This window comes from Macrobrachium nipponense, chromosome 40, assembly GCF_015104395.2.
Source record: "Macrobrachium nipponense isolate FS-2020 chromosome 40, ASM1510439v2, whole genome shotgun sequence".
Lineage (NCBI taxonomy): Eukaryota > Metazoa > Arthropoda > Malacostraca > Decapoda > Palaemonidae > Macrobrachium > Macrobrachium nipponense.
The window spans coordinates 41293108-41307844 of record NC_061101.1 but is presented as its reverse complement, the minus strand read 5'-3'; the positions used below and the strand labels follow the sequence as shown (position 1 = coordinate 41307844).

The window sequence follows — 14737 nt, the reverse complement described above, 5'->3', positions numbered from 1 at the left end:
GTTGATCTTGCCGACTGAGGAGATCTGCACGGACGTTCTTGACACCTGTGATATATGAAAGCCCCATACGAACTAAAATAAGCATGTGACTCTCTTCGTAAAATATGTTTTCAAGGCAGTTTTGAAATCCAATATGGCAGCTACCGTGGGATGTACAGGTTCTGATCAGTGACGACAATCATCTTTCCCAGCCTTCCCAGCAATCATTTGAACAATGTTAGCGTATGCATGTAACGTTTATTTATCTTACTCAAGATTGCAGTTGTAATCAGTACAATAAAACAACATTTTGTTGCCTATATTACTGAAAGTATGAAACTTTTTATTCCCGGGGTCATGGTTTGAACTGAATTCATTCTTACCTTGTAATCGGTGGTTTTTATCCTTACTACCATCACAACTGAAACTCCACAGTGCTTATTTGATTGTTATTATACACATTTTGGTCTCAATTCACTCCACATTGCACTTTAAACAAGTTGCTGTTCCTGGTTCCTAAGCGCGCGCCACAAACACAGTTACGAACAGCAGACGACGAAACTGCACAGTTTTATTCCCTAAATTGTTTACTTTACTCGTTATTTAGTTCAAATTTACTTTGTTATTTAAAAATTTTAATTTAATTCATGTATATTATCCCTTTTCTGCAACCAAATTACCCCTAAAAATTACAGACATTTCTAAAGTAGATACAATCAAATGTTTCTAACGTTTTCGTACATCTGGCTGCCGAAAACCATAGAGGAACGACTACAGATAAGTGGATTATATACATATTTTTTTTTTTGCTTTTTTGTTTTTGCTAGCACTTTTCATTGATTTCAGTCTATATTAGTATTTTGAATTTCTTTAATAACCGTATGCCAGAAATAAATGTAACCTTTAATGTTTGTATGCAAAGAATGGCAAAATCATCGTTGCCACATTAGTGGAGGCTTCACACATACGCTGATTCATTATTATAAACTGTTTCCATGAATTCTAGTTGTCATAGTAATGCAATAATGATAAAATTGCTTTAATATTTATGTATATATACTTCCAATACATAGCCTAATTTCACCAATTTCAACATTTTTTTTTTGTTGTGTAGTCTTATGCGCAGTTTGGAGGGTGAACACATACCAATTGGCAACAGAGAGAGAGAGAGAGAAAGGAAGGCGAAGGAAGAAGGACAGGGGTGGCGGTGGAGCTTTTTACGCGTGTTCGTATCCATTTCTGGATAATGGAGTTTTTGTCTCTGGTACAAGGACAAGTGTCGTTATTCTTTACGATTAGTGATTCTTGATACCCTTATAAATTACGGCACTGGGTGTAATGCACTATAGTAAAATCTCGTTCTGAAACGAGTGTTCGTTACAGAAATAGGTATTGCCCAAAAACGTGCTTGCACTGTCTCTGAAACCCAAAGTAGGTATGCTGCTTAGTTGTTAATCAAGTTTTTTGTAATCAAGTATTTTTTACAAGCTAGCTATTGAATAAATTTGTATTTTTCTCAATCAAAACCTATGCCCCTCAATGCTAACTTTCCTCTTTTAACAACTTTCTGGTCATTGCAAATTCGGCCCCATAATTTCTTATGGTGCGAAAACAGAGGCCCAGGGACCGAAAACGATTGGGTCACACTATGGCAATAATCCGGCAGTAAAACATCTTCATATATCCAAAAAGTAAATAATAAAAGATATATATGCGCATTACGATTATACCAATTACATGAAGAGCTGATAATCTGCATGAATAACTGGTAAACTGTTCTGCAAGAAAGTTGAGTAAAGCAATTATTTACAATAGGTACGAAAGTCAAGATGTCGTGACGTCATAATACAGGACTTAAAAGAACGTTCTAATTCCAAAAAATAATTACTTAAATTTGAGTCAGAATCGAGTTACTTTTTCAATAACGAATATTTTCAAATTAATCATCATAAAATGTAAAATATTGATGTTTTACTATTTATTTAAAAAATTGTCGAAGTGCACTCTTCGTCGTCTTCTACCAAAACAGTTGTTTACTAACAAACAAGCCGATGAGAAACCATTTTCCGATTGTTGTGATGAAAGTGCCCCAGCATCTGTGGGTACAAGTGGTGTGCGGATTTATCACAGGAAATGGTTACTTTATTGACACAAGCAACTCCGCAAACATTGAGATGGCGTCAATCTTCTAAAATATTCAAGCGTAAGTAAAAATTCCGAAAGCGTTTTGGTGAGATTTGCACTGCGTTGGACACCCTTTTCACTACCCTCTATTTAATGCTTTAAATTTGGCCTTAATTTCTAACTTTGGAGATAATACTTACTTCGAAAGGAGAGTAGAGGTCTTTAGCTCCGTTTCTCACCAGCAACAAGTCGCGACTGATGCCCATCTCCAATGTCAGGACGCGTTATAATGTACTTTTTTGGGATTGTTCACGCTGATTGTACATGGTCCACTCTGTACCCTGCGGTTTTTTACCCTATTTCGAGAGAAAAGTAAGAGGTCTTGAGGTGTTACTTCCACGACCCATGACTCGCAAATGGTGTCCATCTCTGGGGTCAGGATGTGTTAAAGTACTTTTACTGGAAGCTGGGTCAACGTGCGGACAAGACTGGCCCTGGTAGTCCACTCGGTTATTGACCCTAGGCCTAGGTACCTAACTAATCACTACCTAGGTAGCCTAGTACCCTACATTTAACCAAGCTAGACTTCGTCATTTCGGTTGTCTAAAACTTACTTAAAGTATCCAGCTGTTGCAAAAGCCATGGCTGAAGTCTTCCTAAGTCCGCAAACTTGGCATTTCTTGTTTCGTCTGTCACAAGCTCCGACATCGTAAGTTTTAAATTTCTTAGAACAAAAGAAGTTTCAATATCTAGACATGCCGTAATGTTTACATCTCGGATGGACATGTGAGTGAGTTTGGTGGAAATATTGTTTAGTATTACTTCTCAGTTCTCACTCTAAGCTCTATTTTCTGGAATAAAAGTTTTCATTGATATGATAATAAAATATCCAATAAGAATTACTCAATAATCATATAATTAACATTATTATTGCTTTTTACTTCACCTTTTAGATAGTTTTTATTGATAATTATAAGACACATTATATGTTATCGAGACCTGTATGATGGCAACATTATTGCAAAGACGTAAACAATGAACAATTATTGTTTCTTGCCCAATTAGCGAAACGAAACAGAAATTATAATTAGCTGCAAATCTTTCATCTAGTAAAGCTGACCGAAATTGACTGAATCCCATTGGTTCATCGGAAAAAATACGTGGTATTAATCAGAAGCGCGGCTGATTTAAAGTCACGCCTGCGTATACACAAACGTCACTCATATTGCCATTTATCCACTATCTCGGCATTTAATACATACTACTTGTATGTTATATTGCATTGTAATGCACATATTCTGTTAATTTTCATTGTATTCCGTTATACATCATTATTCTGACCTACCAAATTTAGTACGACATGTTCTAATCAATATTATAAATGATAACTGGCACCTGCCAAAGGATTCCCCTCACACGTCCCCCTCAGGCTTCATCATTCTTTACAGTTTACCATGAACGGCGAGGAAAGTAGTAACTAGGATGTGAAATCACGACATGAAGGATCAGTAGTTGGCTATTTTGCTGGATTAGGGACTTCGATTGGCAATTCCTCACAAGTCTGACATGATGGTAAGATCCGTTGTTTGTTATTTCCAACCACATCGTTTCCGCTACATATAGGTATGCTATAATTCTGTATTCTCATGACATTCTTGAGATGTGACTAGGTATTCGTTGCTTTCAACGTCTTGAGTCGTACAGTTAACAGAGGAGTACAGGTATGATTTTTCAGGGGTGTTTGGTCAGTGTCCAGTTCACACTGAAATGCGGGTATTGGGTAATGGGTAGTTATAGGTATTCTCCCAAGAAGATGCCACTGACATTCTTGCCACTATCTTGAATCCCTTTAGTATTATATTTTTTATTTAGTGGAAGACATGATCTTATATCCTGCCATGTTTTCATTTAAGTGGGTCTAATTGATAAATTATATGTTTTACTGTCAGTTTTATTAGATCAATATCATATTGACGAAATATAAGCAATGCATTTATCGCAGTTCATCATACCGTATGAATTATCATCTCCTTGGAAGACTGTGTTGCCAGATGTAGCGTTATTTGTTAAATTATTTTTAGTGGCAGTTGGAACTGGGTGTTTGTTGCGTTAACTTCATATCGTTTCTTGTGATTTTTTTTCTCATTTGTGGTGAAATTCGATTAAATTGAAAATATATGTTTGATTGAAGTACAGTGCATGCGTTAAATATTGTTGGTTTCATTTGTTGTGTAGGACAGTCAGTGATTGTTTCAATTAGTGTTTGAATGTTTAGTTACATTTACCTAGCACAACACATGGATAAAAAGTAAGACATTTCTTCAATTCTACTAAGCTTGTCTCATTGACAAGTGACTGAATGGGACCGTTAAACTGGTGTGATCATGTGATCGCTAGCTGTTTAGCTTTGTAAAAGATTAACGAGAATATAGGCACGTCACGTGATTTCAAATTCATTGAAGTGCCCGTTATATGGTAAGTGTAACTATTACACTTTTAGAGTTCTTAAGGTTGCGTGTAGTTAGTTGCCTTCTTGCTCAATTCAATTAGTGTCTTGCATTTGTAAACGATGACTTTTTACATCGTTTAAAATCGAAGTGACCACTTGAAACTGCTTATGAACGGCAAATTAATTGGGTATGGCCAGGAAAGCGATGGTGTTACGATGTTGCTACTTTTTCTCATCCTCAGATAATAGGTACAGCGCAAGTGTTTTATAAGCATCAATCCGTTGTTAGTGTAAGGTTAAGGAATGCAGGGGTATACCTTTAAGTGCTCTAATAGAACTCCAGAAGAACAGAAAGCCGGGTGTTACTAACAGAAATTAATCTCTCTCTCTCACACACACACACACACACACACACACATATATATATATATATATATATATATATATATATATATATATATATACATATATATAATACACGAAAGTAATTCTTCAAAATCCCGGTTTTCACTCGCCAAATCACGTGGATTTTGTGATACTCAGAATCACGTTTCCTTCGTGCTACGTTGATTATTATATATACCTATATATATATCACTATATATATATATATATATATATATATATATATATATATATATATATTACATGTGTGTATGTATGTATGCTTGTAGCCAATATCTCCGCCATTCAGTGGCATTAGCAACCATAATAATGAATAATGCCAGGGAGCGTTGGGTGGGTGGGTACAAATGAGTGAGATTTGTCTTATCTGACGAATATTTGTCTCGTTCAAACAACCGCAATATTTTTATATTCACACGATTCGCAACAGTAGTTTGATATTAAGTGCACTTTGGTAGGATGCATGTCATAGCAAACGAGGAGACGTTTAAACCTATTTCTGTGAAAGTTTATCATTTATATATGTATGTAGGTTACCTAATAAACTTGTTAAAAAAATCATTTCAGCTTAATACTACCTCCTTCCGTTCTTAAGATGTCCAGACAACACATACAAAATGACTATATAATTGACCTAGGCTAAACTACCAGTATTGTGTTTTACTATGATGTTTATGGCTCATGGAAAGACGTGAGCGCAAACGATGGGAGATTCTTTCACCGCCATTATTAGAGTGCGTGCTCTGTGCGTCCTTGCAGATTCGCGGTCACTAATTTCCGTTCCTTGTTATCAAAAGGGGCCCGGTTTCATTTTTCTCCCCTGTGATGTTGTGTCATCGTCTGTACGTTGGTTGAATGGCAGCGTCTTTTTTTCCTTCTTTTTATTAGACTCTTTCAGTATTGAGTTTAGTTTCATGTTGTGGAAGTTTGATTTTGTGGCCCGTGGGTCTTAACTTTTTCTCTCCTTAATATTTCATTTGAAACTTCTCGTGATAGTAATTATGTGTATGCACATATTGTGTACTGTGTTGTGCTCATGAAAAGACGAAAGTAATACAAAGCCATATAATTGGACAGAGCATTTTATCCTTAAACGCTGGTGACTGTGGACAGTTCTCAAGTGACAAAGGCAATTTATTTATAAGTAATATTCAGATGTGGAAAAACTACCATGGTAGTACTACTGTACTAGAAATACTAGTGGTTGCGTCATGATAGGGGCCATTCTTTCTTAGTTTTGTCGTCGTTAGCTGCCTCTTAGCTCGAATCTTGTAGCCGGATCTTCTGAAATGCAGGATACTTTCTTGAGAATGAGCCTAGGAATTTACTCGCCCGCGATATCAGATATCCAATGCTATAATGATACGTTCATATTTTTAGAATCCTTAATTCGTACGGGTAGTTACTTTTGAAAAGACAACTTGGCTTCACAGAAAATTTTGCTGTTATTTCCCATACTATTTACCATGCTGTAACAGTAATGAAATTTGTGTCGTGTAGGCTACCAGATACAAAAATTTCGACATGTATGGTATGGTTGAGAGAGCTTCGGGTATTTGTACAATTGAGGGGTACTCGTCTCACCATTAAAATGAATCATCTGCCAATAGGATCGCCAACATCAGTTAAACTAACAATATGAACTTGAAAAGATTATAAATATATATATATATATATATTATATGTATTATATAAAACACACACACACACACACAATATATATATATATATATATATATATATATATACATATACATATATATATATATATATATGTGTGTGTGTGTGTGTGTGTGTGTGTATGTATGTTTTTTTTTTTTTTGGTATGTATGTAATATGTAAAAGCCCTTACCCCTAATGATGAGAGGCTCTAGAGAAAATCGAAACAGATGATCACTCTTACATCTATGATTTAACCACGGAACATGTGTTGTAATAATGGAAATAATTGATGAATATAATTGAAAAGCGTAGTAACCTCGGAATGTAGTAAGCCGAACCCGTCGTAGTCACTCGTAAGTTGGAACTGCCTGCATGTGTGTGTACACACACACACACACATGTTATATATATATATATATAATATATATATATATATATATATATAGATATAGATATATAATATTATATTATATATATATATATATATATTATATATATATATATACACTACTCTGGAAACCTTGCTTTTCCTTCTCAAACATTACGAGGTTGCATAATATTTTTTGTTTGGAGTCGCGTTGACAATCTGTCCCTTGAGAATACACATATGAACTCTTATTATCCTGTTGTCGTAGGATCTCAGTAGTACTCCTAATAGTCCTTTTCTGGAGCAAGCCTGGTTTGAGGTTGTGCATCCAATCCTCTCCAGGTTCCTGTGGATGTCCTTTGGGATTACTCCTAAACTCCCAGGATAATAGGTACTACTTCCACTTCAGCTTACCCTAGTTTCCTTATTTCCATTGTTAGATCTTTTCACTTTCCCATCTTAACTTTGCCTTTGGCCATAACCACTATTGTGTCTCATGGCACAGTGGCATCTATCGGATACTTTTTTTCTCTTGTTTACCTTGATTAGGTCTGGTCTTCGAGCCTGTATCTCATAGTCCGTCCTTACATGCTTTGTCTGTCAGTACCTAGATATTTTTGTTTTTCACACTTTCTGGTACATGATCGTACCTTTTGTCTATGTAGTAGGCAGTTTTCTTAGTATTAATTTTGAATTAATGCTAGGTATTCATTTGATGTGTTTAATGATTATCATCATCCGTTTTCATTTATAGCTTATGTGTGATGTTGATATATGGCCATTTATCTTGGTCTTGTGCCTTCAGTTTCTTTTGTGAACTCTATTCTAGTCAGCCAACTGCCATCTCTAGCTACATCCCAAGTCTACCTCTTGTGCAGCCATGTGTTGTTTGTTTTCCCATTTCTCATGTCTTTCTGTATGATATTTAACTTAAATTTACTGCTCAAGTGTTCTTTCTTTATGTTGATACAGTCCTCCACATCTTGCATCCCTCTTTCCCTTTGAAGAGTAAGCCTATTCATGCTTGCTCTTGGATGTAGTGCCTCATTGACAGTTCAGATTTCTTGTTTTTCTGTCTCTGTTTTCCAGATTTTCATTTTTGCACTACTATTCCTTTACTGTATCTTGCTTTCACATTGTTTCCACCATTGAGGTTCAACTGTACAGTAATATTGCCCCAATTCTGAAGAAGTATTCCCTTTATGATAATTCTGTAATTATTGGTGGTTGATATTGTTATCCTCCAGGATTTACAGTTACAGTATTTGTAACCATTTTCTCCCATATCCATGATGATTATCTCTTCTAGAAATTGGATTTCTTCATAATGAACAGGCTTTCCTTTTATTCTATTTACTACTGCTCAGTTGGCAATGCCCGACACCATTTTCATAGCTTCAGTGTAGATGTGGACTGGTTTATACAGAGGATTCCAAGCTCTAAAAAAATGTCCCATACAATTTAACTGAATCTAAAGCTGGCAGTCATTCTTAATTTTCCAGAGGGCCATTGTCATTGGTATCTCAGAGCATATGAACAGTATTGGTGATAGTAAATCGCATTGGAAGATGCCCCCTTCTGATATTTACCTCTGTTGTTAAAGTTGTCTTCAGGTGCTGCATCATGGTAATGAGTAAGGTTATTAAATAGTCTGCAACTCTATATATCTTTAAGCACACTTATCAGGAATGAGTGAAAGCCCATGTCAAAGACCTTCTAGACCACTTGCTTCGACTCTTATCTTTGAACCTTTATAACTGTGGTGATTTTGCATTATTTATTTTTTTATAATCTAAAAGTAATTATTGGTGTTCTTTTTTCAGTCTGGCTGTACCTCTTTCCTAGGGTTTCATTGCTTTCCTATTTTTGCATTTTATATATTTCCACTTGTGATTTCTCCAGTCAACATACATGTTTCTTGCATTATTCTTCCTCTTTCTCAATGCCTGTTCTTTCTCTGGTGTGTGCCAGGCATGGGTCCAAGTGAAAGTACAAACACTTGTACTTGGCCTTAAGTACAGAATTTTGAGTACAGTTCTTGAGATTTTAAAATTTAATGTACTTGTACTTGCCCAAAAAGTACTTGAAAAATCAAGTACTTTTAAGTACTTTTTTTAAGTACATTACATACTTAGTGGGCTGTATTGCATAACTAATCGTATAACAAAACCACTAGAAAAACCTATTTAAAAATAATTAAAATGCATCATACTTTATACACTAAACTTTCCATAAATCGGAGAGGTATAAACAAAATGAGAAGGCGGTTGAAACAATTGTCCTTCTCAATAAGCACGTGAAATGCTATAGTCTAGGCTAGGGTGTGCATGTTTCCAGACCACTTTTCTTCTGGCCACCATGATTTAATCAAAGCTCATAGGATCAAATTCGCCAGCTTCGGTTTATACTGATTTCTTATGCACAAGGAAACGCTTTCAACGTAGAGCCTCTTCCATTCATTTATAATCCTCTGTCTTCAAAGATAAGTGTGATAAATTATTACTCTTCTTTTTCACCATTTTACTTTCAACAATTTCATGATGCCCGTTTGAAAGAGCTTTTATTTTGACCAATTTTGATCACTTGTTCATTAAACCCTATGAATATCGCTTTATGTTTACCTCTTTTCGGCCCTATGGGCTAAGGTTCACTGACTTATACTGTGAGAGCTACTCGGGTATACAGGCAGTCCCTGGGTTACGACGGGTTCGGCTTACGACGTTCCGAGGTTAAGGCGCTTTTCAATTATATTCATCAGAAATTATTTCCAGGGTTACGACGCCTACAACACTGATCTGGCAGAAGAAATATGACACCAAAAACGCAAAATAATCAATAATTGAAGGTTATTTTGATGAAAAATGCAATAAGAACGCAGTTTACATAGTTTTCAATGACCCAAAGCATTAAAAGTAAGGTTTTCTTGGGATTTTTGACGATGTTCTGGCTTACGACGATTTTCGGCTTACGACGCGTCTCAAGAACGGAACCCCCATCGTAACCCGGGGACTGCCTATATCCTTTTGGGAGGCTTCTCTTTATAAAGACTGCTATAGTATAGCACCAAATTTTCTCTCCATTACATATTTGCATGTGAAATTTTTATTAGATATTTGCTACTGATTTTAAATCAAACATATCACTAATAATAATAGAAAATCTGTTGAAATGTATTTGTACTTGTACTTGAGTACATTGTTAAGTACTTGGACTTAAGTCTCAGGCAAATCTTCTGTGCTTGTATTTGTACTTGCATACTTGTTCTTTTGCTCGGTACTTGTACTTGTCCACAAGTACCGTCTCATGTACATCGACCCATGCCTGGTGTGTTCTTGGGTTGGTTATTTTCACCTTGGCTTCTATTAATTGTGTTAGCCTACCATTTTATCTGCAGCATATTTGAGATAATTGGTTTCAGTGGTATTATTATACTTAGTGCCTGGTCAGCTTCCTTTGGTTTCTTATAATAGATGGTGAATATATCTGTACAGTGCGGTAGCCTAATTGTTTTATCTTTTCTTTGTGCTGTACATTGCCGTCATCTTTTAGGTCAAGCATTGTAAACAAAGGAAATATCAAATTTAGTTGTAATTCTAAGGAATTATGAACCATATCACGAAAAATGGAAAGGAATGACAATTCACGAACAGAAAATTGATTACATTGAATCTCTGGCGCCTGCAGTGCGTGAACGATATAATAAAAATAAACAAACTTGTAAATAATAATGGAATAGTTGCCTTGTTACACTTTGAGATGCGATTTAATAAATATCCCTCCATAGATTTAAGTGGTCAATGCGATTTTGGACATATGTAATATTGTAGTTCATATGAATGTCGATATTGACGAAATCGAATTGACTAATAAAGGTTTTTTTTTTTTTTTCTGAGCGACACGTTGACACTATTGGACACTGATGACATGGGATTTTTCCAGGGTTTTTTGAAACTTAGATTTCTTGTCCTTGTGTGCATTTGGGACCTCGTTGTCAGTTGTTTTAAAGATGATTTCCTTTTGCAAGTTGTTCTTGGCGCAAGTCAGACTCTCAGTTCACGTATTTTGTTAAAATTGCATAGTTTAATTTCAGGCCAGATCATCATAGTCCCACCCCATCCAGGACATAGAACCTACCCATTCGGGGGAAATATCCAAGAACACTAACCATTTTGTGCACTTTTGATTTGATATCAATTTTAACAAATCCGTAATTCATTATCCACTATACTTCAAGTTTTTTTAAAGATTTTACCAAAATAACTTTTTAGCGGCTGTATATCATCTATCATTTGACAGAGAATGCAGTGGCTGTTAATGAATTACTTTGTGAAATATTTATGCCCAGGATTTTTTAATTATTCACCATTATTATTGAATACACTAACAATTAAGAAACTCATCACTACTGAAGTAATCTGAGAAGATTTTCGTATGTCTTGATGGTTGAAAATTAGCCCTGTTTATCCTGGAAATCCAGTGCTCTACTTTCACTGTCTCTTGTGTTTTATCTCCTTGATTTCTCACAACAGCTCGGACTGAGTAATAAGATTTTCTGTCTGTTCGACCTGTTGTGGCATCCAAACACACCAAGTGTTTACCATGTTTAAAGGAGTAATAGGTTCAGTATCATTGAGAATTTCCGAAAAATCTTTCTTATCATGATTGCCTGCATTACTTTTGATCAACACAGCTGATCTACAACATGGCCGACTTTCGTGTTTACATCCAGGTCTCTTTCTGGATCGAAAATGATCTCTTTGTTCCTGGTTGATTTTGGGATTGAGTTCTTAGTTGTTCATGGTTCAGACTATGCAGTGTCTTTGATGTTCTTCTTGACCTTTTGAATTTTGCGTGATGTATTTCTCTTTGTAGTTCTGTCTCCCTTAAGTCCCGTCTACACCATCGAACTTGGCCCGACAGACTTTGTTCGATGTGACGTCAGAAGCGGGAAAAGTCAGAACCTTATCCTCAGTTTCTCTGCTTCTGAAGTCACATCGAACAAAGTCTGTCAGGCAAAGTTCGACCGTGTGGACGGGTCTTTATAGTAAGACATTCCATTGGAATTATTGCCCAATGTTGGTCTGCATGTGTTTGTCACAGGGACGCCTGTCTACTTTGCATTACTGCCAACTCCATTTCATTCCCTTGCTTTTTGTCTTTGAGGTTGGTTCTGATTATTATCAGGTGGCGCCTGCTCTTAGTCACGTCGGGGCCTGTAGCCATACATACGATTGGTCTGATAGCTCTCAATTCCTAGATTTATTGACAACGGTTTGACTTTATTTATCTCCACTATTAGGGGTCATCTGCTCCTTGCAGTTTGAGCCCCCCAAAATCCTATAGATTCACCCTTTTTTTTTTATTTACTATGCATAATTATGATGGTTTTCTTGTAATTCCCAATGGTCACCGTCCAGGATCTAACCCCATCAAAGTGATTGCAAGTATGTATGTGTGTACTTATGTCTGTGATAAAATAGTCTTATTTTATAACTGAATACATCATCTTGGGACAAGGAAAATTTCGTGCAGATGAACGCCTCTCTCTCTCTCTCTCTCTCTCTCTCTCTCTCTCTCTCTCTCTCTCTCTCTCTCTCTCTCTCTCAGGAAACTCGCCTAGGGACCAAATCGATCCGCTAATCTCCTTAGCGATGTCGCCCCTTGGAAGTTTCTGTGATGTGTCAGGGAGTGAGAGAGATTTAGCATGTTAGCAAAGCTGGAGGCGACTGTCGCCCATGGGGGGAAAAAATAAAGGAAAAAGGCTGGGGCTGTGTAACGATTTGCGTGAATACGGCTGGTTCTGGCATAGTGAAAGTTATGTACGTTTATATATTATATATGGAGATAGATAGATAATTGTCAAAAGTTCAAGCTATATGTAAGTATTTAGATAGATAACCCTCAAAAGTTCAAGCTATATATAAATATTAAATACTCAATTCCTTTATACATATTTTCTGTTTTCTCAGTATTATAATTCTTTCATTTCGCTTGGTGAGTTTTTATTTTTTTTATTTTTAGTTTTTTAATACTTGATTCTATATGGTGCATTTTTTTCTTTTTTCTTTTTTAGCCTTGAAAATGCGATTATCATGAAACGTCGGCAATAATTTTGTTAGAATGGAGGTCTTCGTTTCCCTTCTTCCTTAAGGATATATATATATATATATATATATATATATATATATATATATATATATATATATATATATATCTGTGCGTGTGTTTGTGCCAGGTCCTTCTTATACGTAAACAGTCAAAAAACTATTCAGCAGAATTCTTCCGTCACTGAGGTGTTGAGTTACTCGGGAAAGATAATTACTTTGGTGATAGTAAAAGCTGTCGTAATTAGTTCCCAGATCATTATATCACTCCAACCGGTAATTTTAATCATTAGATCGGAAAACCAGGACAGATAGTAGAAGTTACCATTTAGAGAAGCACACAGGCTAGGTAATACTTCAGTTTATTACTGAAGGCTGACTGATTTTTTAAAAGAAATATAAGTGATTCAACGACTTCGTAAAGAGATTGTGATTCCAATCATTCATTACGTTTAATTCCATGCTGTGATATTATTCCAAATGCAATTAGCAAAGGGATAGAAGCTTAATTATTCGAGTTACCACCTCTTGCACCAAAACTGACAATTTAATCTTAACCTTCTTTCAGAGTCGGAGAATCATCTTGGTCAGTACATTCAGTTAATCAATAAAATTCGAGAAACCACAATCTTCAATGTTACTCAGAAGTGCAGGGTTTTCCCGGTCAATTCTCTTGTTGAACGAACCACAGGAGACACCATTTAATTTTGCCCTGTGATTATCCTTTTAATTTTAGTCATAAACATTCACCGAGCAATGTTGCTATTACAGTTTAAGGGGGGAAGGGGAACGATTTAAACACTTTCTTAAAACAGAATTATCCAACATCACCGTTCCATGATTATGAATAGACTTGTCTCATCCCATTTTTGTTAAATTCATGGATAAGATTTTTACAAAAACACAAAAAATCATGTATGTGGTGGAGAACAAAATGCAGTGGCTTAACTCAAAAAGGTTGACAAAATGTCAAGTTATTCCAAGAAGTATTGAGAACTTTAACATGAGAATTATTATTGGCACAAGGCTCCTAATATGACAGCTAGTGTTTGGATGATCAGAGTAGTTGTCTGATACATGGACTGTGTAATTAATGTAGACTTGTGGACTTATTTTGCAATGATATGAATATAGGCAAATGCTGATTTTATATATTTGATCAGAACATAGTTTCAAAAGTGAAGCTTGTCAGGTGATTGCCTGAGTACAAAAAATATTGATTTAGTATCAAATAACAAATGTATACACATAGAGAGTAATGATGAGCAATGAGCCCACCCTGTGGTGAGGTTTAAGAATACTACCACCGTAGGTCCTGCGTGTCGTAAAAGGCGACTAAAAGGACAGCTGCTGCCTTGCAGTCGTCTTTTTTTTTTTTTTTTAAGTAAAAGGCTACTCCGTAGGGGAGTAGTGCCGTCAGTGCACCTCAGTCGATGCAATTAAGGTTCTTTGCAGCGTCCCTTCTGCCCCTACCTGCAACCCCTTTAATTCCATTTACCGTACCTCCGTTCATATTCGCTTTTTTCCATCTTACTGTCCACCCTCTCGTAACAATTGTTTCATTGTGCAACTGCGAGGTTTTCCTCCTGTAACACCTTTCAAACCTTTTACTGTCAATTTCTGATTCAGCGCTGAATGGCCTTAGTT

At 36.0% G+C, this 14737-nt stretch overlaps 2 protein-coding genes across 6 annotated transcripts in view; one reads left to right on the top strand and one right to left on the bottom strand.

Annotated features, from left to right (window-relative positions):
- LOC135212114 (probable ATP-dependent RNA helicase DDX49) overlaps positions 1–2942 on the bottom strand; it is a 131715-nt gene extending 128773 nt beyond the window's left edge. Inside the window, 1 exon segment of the mRNA XM_064245511.1 lies at positions 2718–2942. Coding sequence (XP_064101581.1) covers positions 2718–2889 — 172 coding nt within the window. The 5' untranslated portion in view covers positions 2890–2942.
- Positions 2943–3223: 281 nt separating this feature from the next.
- Positions 3224–14737, top strand: part of LOC135212111 (uncharacterized) — a 210308-nt gene continuing 198794 nt past the window's right edge. For 2 of the 5 annotated variants that reach the window (XR_010313820.1, XM_064245507.1), the window contains exon 1: positions 3229–3675. The gene's annotated coding sequence lies outside the window, so the exon portion shown is untranslated. Of the gene's footprint in view, positions 3676–4202; positions 4579–14737 lie in introns of those variants that run through there. The other 3 variants (XR_010313821.1, XM_064245505.1, XM_064245506.1) reach the window with 3 other exon arrangements.